The 7,673-nt window shown below is 36.2% G+C and overlaps 1 protein-coding gene across 1 annotated transcript in view; it reads right to left on the bottom strand.

Annotated features, from left to right (window-relative positions):
• The window catches only part of Micu2 (mitochondrial calcium uptake 2), a 116,944-nt gene that overhangs the window by 51,646 nt on the left and 57,625 nt on the right, over positions 1-7,673 (bottom strand). Inside the window, exons 3-4 of the mRNA XM_004639363.2 lie at positions 5,894-5,925; positions 5,717-5,792 (exon numbers count right to left, since the gene is read on the bottom strand). Coding sequence (XP_004639420.1) covers positions 5,717-5,792; positions 5,894-5,925 — 108 coding nt within the window. The remainder of the gene's footprint in view (positions 1-5,716; positions 5,793-5,893; positions 5,926-7,673) is intronic.

Raw genomic sequence — 7,673 nt, 5'->3', positions numbered from 1 at the left:
AAAAAAAAAATGGCCAAATGGCTAGACTATACTGGGCTTGGTGCCAGGAGAGACCTCACTTTTCTTTAAATATAGGTGAAAATGTCCTTTATGTAAAAGAAACTTCTTGAGAAAGAAAATTCCAGTGTCTTTCTTTGAAATATTGACTTAAGTAAAAAGCTTGAATAAACACAGAGTTGAGACAGTGTAAAAATAGTACCTTCTATTCTCAAGATAAATTATAAATAAACAATACAGTTCTACAATAGCATTTTAGGAATCTGCCCTCTGAAAATGCTTTTAAAGAAAACTGATACTTTATTCACTTGGAGAAGCAGTTTAATACATTAATTACAATTTTATTACAAAATGAATGTTTTTAAATGGCAATGTTTCAAAAAATTTTCTAAATGTTTATTCAAAAGTGACTATACTTCCACTTCATGATGACAAATAAAAACAAAATATATTGGTTATAAGAGAATTAAAATATAAAAGTGATAAATCTCACCACAAAATTTTTGAGACCTATACACATCTAAAAGAGTAAATACCCTATTATAAATGTATATTAATACTGGAAATAATGTCATGTTAGCCTTCTGAAGTTTTTTCCCTTTTCAAAACTATTTTAATGATGTCAAGCCCTTAGTGTTTTCATAAAAAATTGTTTTTTTTTCCCATAGAAAATTATCTTCAAGTGTTTCACCTTAAAATGTTTCTTGAAAGCTTTAATTTCTCTGTAATGTTTTCCACATATTTCAAAATTTTATGCAAAATAAATATTTTAAATAATTTACATTTAAGCAATTGTTGACAATAGGTGAGATGAATAAATTTTTACTATGACTCTTATAGAAATATTTTTAAGTTAGAATCATCCTAAAATATGAACTGCTGAGTGGAATTTTGAGAACTCCATTTCTCAAAGGAGCTGGATTATCCCATGTGTTATACTTCATTTATATACTTATAACATATCTTATAAAGTATGTTCAGTGCATTCTTGAGGATGGTATTATACTAAATATCATGCTCAGTTCAAAAAATATATAATTATAGCTTGTAATTTTATTATAATACATGGTAGATGAATTAATTTTTCTTAAAGAACATAGTACCTTTGCTAGTTATATAGTATAAATTCTGATAACCTTTATATGTAGGAAAATGGAATATCTTAAATCACTATAAATATAGCTAAGTTTTACATTTTACATTTTCCATTTTTCACACTTTAGAGCTAAGTATGTATACTGAATCATTCCTGTGACATAGTCACTTTTGTAGGGTTTTGGTCCCTTTAATTTGGCAATACATATCAAACAACATATTGCAGAAAAAAGCTAAAAAACCCCTTAAGTCTCTCCCCCAAAATTTCTCTATTGTACTGAAAATCTACTTTTTCTAGCCAATATCAGATCATAATTAATATCACAGCCAAGGTATACCCCCCCGAAAAAAAAAAAAAGCTTGAACACTTCTGGGCTGGACTCTTTCAGAATTTTATAATCATTTTTATTATTCTAGGTTTTGTTTAATCAAAAATTTTAATTGAGTACATGGCACGTACAAAACTCTGTGCTAAGATCTTAGAAGCTTACAGAGGAAAGGCACTTTTTTTTTTTTTTTAAGTTCATGGCCTAAGAGGTCAGCAGGTAAGATATAAACAAGCAGTTATAAAAGTACAGCTGGAAGGAATACAGAGAAAGTATCAAGAGCACTGGGGAAGGAACAACTCTTTCCCATCAAGGAAGTCATAATGGTTTACAGAAAGAATGAAGTCTGGGCTAATTCCCCAATGCAGTAGAAGGCTGGCAGAAGGCGGTTAGGCTTAGAAAGTAGGTGAGAGAGAACAGCACAGGCAAAGTGAACTACATATGCAAAAAATGAAAGCAAGGGCTGACACCGCACAGCAGAATGGTGATAGAAGAGAAGGCAAGTATGTGGAGAGCACAGGCCACAAAGTACTTTCAGATCCAACTAAGAGAGGTGGTTTCTTCCCTACTTTCTTCTTCCCTTCCTCTTCCTACCCCTTCTCCAGCACTCCCCTCCCTCTTCCTTTCAATGCTAACCCCGTGGGCTGTAATGTCTCCAAGAGATAGAAGAAAGGATGACTTTAACAAAAATTGCGGAGACAAAAATTGCACATAAAGGATGAGAGAGGCAAACAGACAGGACTCCAAGATGGTTCCTGGGTCTGTATGAGCTGGCTGAAGGAGGTTATTACCAAATGCTATCAAGAATACAAAAAATGGGATATTATAAATTTAGGTAAGAATTATGAAGTAGAGAGAAAAACACCGCTAATATGAAAGAAAGAGTGAATAACGTGGAAAGTTCTTAGGAGGAAAGAGATGTGGCCTGGAGCAAACACGAAGACACAGACTTTTCTTACAATGAACAGAACTACAGTAATGGTGAGGGCAGAGAAGACGGATACAGTCCTAGGGACCAGATGTGATATCTGTGGAGGTAATCTCTTTTCCTTTATATAAAGAAAAAAACACCTTAAGAAGTCAGTTAAATTCCTTCTAGTATAGGATACACTTCAGAACGAATTTTACTAACTTTAACAATTGCCTGTATGATTCTGAGAACAGAATATTTCATTTTGAACATACATTTTTGTCATCAAGAGTAGGAAAAGGGCTGGCCAGATAGCTCAATGGATTAAAGTGCCTGCTTAGGCAGGTACAGGGACAGGTGGTGGTTGGGGATATTTTTAACCCCCAGCCTGCCATGTCAGCTCTGCCCCCGGATATACTGAGACAGCAATTGTGACTGGGTGTGGTGGCACCTGCCTGTAATCCCAGAGTTTGGTAGGCTGTAAACAGAAGGATCACTATGAGTCCCATCTGTGTAGTGGGACCCTGTAGATCCTATACTAAATACATTAAAAAATAAATGAAAAGGGCTGGCCAAATAGCTCAGTGGATTAAAGCGCAGGGGCTGGGGTTCAATCCCCAGGTCTGCCATGCCAGGGGCTGCCACAGGGCATGCTGAGATGGCAATTGAGACTGGGCGTGGTAGCATGTGCCTGTAATCCCAGCTCTTGGGAGGCTGTAAACAGGTGGATCACTATGAGTCCAATCTAGTAGTGAGACCAGAACACCCTGTAGACCCTTACCTAAAAAAAAGGTAAAAATAAAAAAAAAAAAAATAAAGAGTAGGGAAGACTACTCTTTTTGTGCTCAAGTCTGCCATAGATTTATTTTCCTTAAATGACTGAAAACAATACAGTTCTTCTCAGTAGTGTATTATAGGTAAAATATTCTAAATTTACTAAACACCACATTAAATATGGTAATGTAATGACTAATCTAAATCTAAATATAGTTCATGGAAAGTAAAATTCTTCTGCATCATTGCAAGTCACAGAATAGTAAGCTGATGAAATGCTGTCCCCCAGGAGGTAGGACTTTCTTTTCTCCTTGGGCTTCTTTTCTCCTCACTCTGCACATGCTTCCTCTATGCTGGACCTGCAACCATGGCCTCAAGAGTCATAGATGTGAAGATGGTTCTAAAATCTGAAATCAGTGGGTCCTAAACTAGATGGACCCTCTCCTTTCCCCATAAAACAGCCTATAAATCTCATGGAATGGCACAATCACTCATCTAGTTGCTCAAACCAGAAATCTAGGCATATTTGACTTCTCTTTCTCCCCTCTCACATCCAATCTGTCATTAAGTCCTATTGATTCTATCACCAAAGTATCTAAGAATGCATATCCTTGTCTCGGCTCTGTTTCCAGAGCCTCCCTTTTAATATGTGATCAGGGGATCACATATTAAACTGATTACCTTCCAGCTGTCTATTCTTCTTCCTTTTCTTCTATCCATTCCCCATGCTGCTACCAGGGTGATTTTTCTAGTTTGAATTATAGGTGTCACTTTTTTTTTTTTTTTTTTTTAATGTATTTAGTATTGGGTCTACAGGGTCTTACTGCACAGATTAGATTCAGAGTGATTCTCCTGTTTTCAGCCTCCCAAGTGATGGGATTATAGGCACATGCCACCATGCCAGTCTCAACTGATGTCTCAGCATGCCCTGGGGGAGAGGCCAGCATGGCATGCTGGGGATCGAACCCCCACCCCTGTGCCTAAGCAGGTGCTTTAATCCACTGAGCTATCTGGCTGACCCTTAATAGGTGTCACTTTTGATTCCCAACTCTTCAACAGTAATCCATGTCTTTAGGATAACGTCTAAACTACTATTTGTACTGTAAAGCAATCTATTACTTGGGTTCTGCTTACTTCTTGGGCTTATGTCCAATCATGTTCAGCAGCCACCACTCCCTTCCCAACAGGGTATTTTTCCTTTTTAGTTAGACATCTCAATGCTGGTCGATGCTTCATCTCTCCTAATTCAACCATCTCCCACTCTTCCACTTCTGTATAAAATGTCCAGCAGGTCTCTGCATCTCACTCCCCAGCAAATATCTATGATCTCTTCAGTAGTGTATGCTTCACTTTGCCTTAACTGAAACCTGGTTCTCTATCATGGATACTGGTGCCCCTTGTATCTGAAGATAATCCCTCCTGTTCTGTGTTTCAGGATTTTTTCCTATTCCCATTGCTTTTCTCCTATACTTTCTACCCCTCCTTCTCAACAAATAAAAACATGCTATTTTCTCATCAAAAACAAACCAATGGGCAAGGGTGTAGCTCAGTGTTAGAGTATGTGCTAGTATGTGTGAGGCCTAGGTTTAATCCCTAGCACCAACAAAACAAATAAATATCCTCCATCAAAGTCCAACCAACCAGCAATTCTTCAGCCTCTGTCTCCCCTGACTCCTGTGCTCTTGTTTCTCTGCTCACACCCAGGTCTTTCCAGTAGGCTTTACTCATTTTCTCTTGTTCTACCCATTTCTCCAATTCATGCAACATGGTTTCAGATTCTATCCTCTCACTGCCTTGTAATCACTAAAGGGTCATGTACTTCCTGTTGCTGAATCTAAGGAGCAGTTTTCAGTCTGTAGCTTATCTACCCCCTGAATTCACCTGATTTTTATACATGTGCTCAGAGGTTCTATGTAGGGCCATAAACCAGTATTGGTCAGTGGGCTCTTAGGAAACAGGCCCTAAAGTAGGATGTGAGCTGCAGGCAAGTGAGTAGCTTTATCTGTATTTATAGTAGCTCTGCCTTGCTGGCTACTGCTGAGCTCTGCCTGCTGCCTGACAAGACCATGAGTCTCACTGAAGCAGGAAACCCACTGTGAACTGTTTCCTTGAGTTCCTCATGAGAATCTAGTGTCCGACAGGTTAGGTGGAGCTGAGGTAATGATGTTAGCTTGAAGAATGTAATACTGCAAATGTATACTACAGATAAAATAAGATAAAAAAACCCTAAGAGATGTGGCCTAGAGTAAACACAAAGACACAGACTTCTCTTTTAAGGAACAGAAACACAGTAATAGTGAAGGTGGAGTAGACAGATGCAGTCCTAGGAATTGGATGTGACAGATATGAAGGTAAGCTCTTCTTATTTTAGACCTATATTTCATCTTTTTACTTTTAAACTGATCTCATTTTCTCTCCAGGTTCTAATTACCACTAAAGTTTTAACAATTTATCTTTGATTGTTCAAAGAATCTGAGAATATTGTCTCTTACTTAACCAGTATGGTATGTTTTAAAAAATCTATTAGATGTTATAAAACTCATATCTTAATTCTCTAACAATACTTTAGTTAAGTAAAACACACATATGGAAATTTAAAACAAACGAAAATTACCTCTATCTCCAAGGTCTCTAAAAAAGGTTGATCCACAACTGGCCTTTGGGATTCCTGCCAGGACATCCTGGATATCCTTTGAATACACATATTAAAATCTTTCAATTTAACTTATAAAAGTTCATTTTCTATCTTCAAACAAACATACAAACAAAAACTCCCCAACACATTTCTTACCTTCTTTGCCAGCTTCTTGACTGAAGTTTTACCTATAGCAGAAAAGAAACATCATTTTAGTGATCATATTTTTTTGTAAACTCAGCTTGTACTAAGAAAGAAAATTATTTACAAGACAATCAACCAAATACTGATTACTCTTGAACTAAAATTCAATACATTTAAACTAAAACATAATTCTAAAAACTAAAAACACAAAGACTTTTTTTTGCAAGGGCTGAGATTCTATCTCACTGTAGGAAAAATGGTTATCACCAAGAAATCAACCAATAACAAATGCTGGCAAGGCAGTGGGCAAGAAGAAAACTGTTTCTTCTGTTGGTGGGAATGTAAACTGGTATAACTACTATGGAAATCTGTATGGAGAACCCTCAAAAACTAAAGTTAGAGGTTCCATTTGACCCAGCAATTCCCCTTCTTAGTATTTTCCCAAAAAAGTCAAAAGCATCATACTACAGTGATATAGCACATCTATGTTTTTAGCATCATAATCGGTAATAGCTAAATCTTGGAAAAAGCCCATATATCCATGAAGAGATGAACGGATAAAGAAAATTTATAAACAATGGTATCTATATATATATTCTGCTATAAAGAAGGATGAACTTGAGACATCTGTACATAAATGGATGCATACTGAGACCATAATGAAATGAAATATTTGAGATACACCAGTATAAACATCACATTGTTTCTCTTGTGTGAGAAACCTGAAAAGTAAACAAGATAACAAATGGAGGATAAATATTGGGAAGTAGGAAGAATATGTTCAAATACGAAGTGGAACAAGGGAGGGAAAGGGAGGAGGGGGAAGAGAGGATTTTAAATACTGTGAAATTCATATTACTTCATTAAGTGAAATTCTGTATCATCTGTAATTTTTTCTGTTTTAATTCTAATTTGTACTCTTTAAAGAGATTTTAAAAAATTATGGAAGAAAAAATGGAAACAAAACTGTAAATGGAGAGGGGAAGAAGGGCTGAAGGGAGGAAAGGGGAATGGGAAAAAATTAAGATATATTATATACTGTTACAAATTTCGTATGATAAATGTGAGCACTATGTATGGCAAATATGTACTAATAAAAATTAAAACAAAATATTACCAAAGACTTCAAAAATGTGTTACCCTGATCCTGAACTTTTGGATAAACTATTATCTTCATCTGACATCTAAAACAACAGCCAAGAGAAATTATGCCATACTGGCATTGGAGGATTTGTTCTCAGATAATAAGATTTGACAAAAAAACAGATGTTAAAGATTCCTTCAGTTCCACTAAGTGTCTGTTTAGGCAGGTGCAGGGCCTGCTGGCACCACATGCAGTGCTGGCCCACATAATGAACCTGCAGCTACGTCCGTGTGTGGTGGTACATGCCTGTAATCCCAGTCCTAGGAGGCCTTTATTTTATTTTATTTTTCAAAATTTTATTGATAAACAGATAGCAATGAGACAGTTTCAAATCAAATCAGAAGTTTCAACAAATAATACACTGCATATATCCTTCTTAGTGGTTAATTATTGTATAAGATGTGGACTTGAGATCCTATTTACAAACATCATTAGAACAAATCATTCTATTCATTAAGAGAATGCAACTATATATCTATCCTAACCACTTTATACACAGATACAAAACGGACATTCATCTGTACACCCCATTTTTTCTAAGTTCCGTTATTGAATATTATAGGTGTGTGAACTCAGCAAAATATTCTAAAAGAGTCCAGTAGCCCATAATAGCACTGGGTCTTCTGTTTAACTGTCAATGTCAGAAAT

The sequence above is a fragment of the Octodon degus genome, unplaced genomic scaffold, assembly GCF_000260255.1.
Source record: "Octodon degus isolate 3935 unplaced genomic scaffold, OctDeg1.0 scaffold00111, whole genome shotgun sequence".
In the NCBI taxonomy this organism is placed as follows: domain Eukaryota; kingdom Metazoa; phylum Chordata; class Mammalia; order Rodentia; family Octodontidae; genus Octodon; species Octodon degus.
This window is presented reverse-complemented; position numbering and strand designations above follow the sequence as displayed.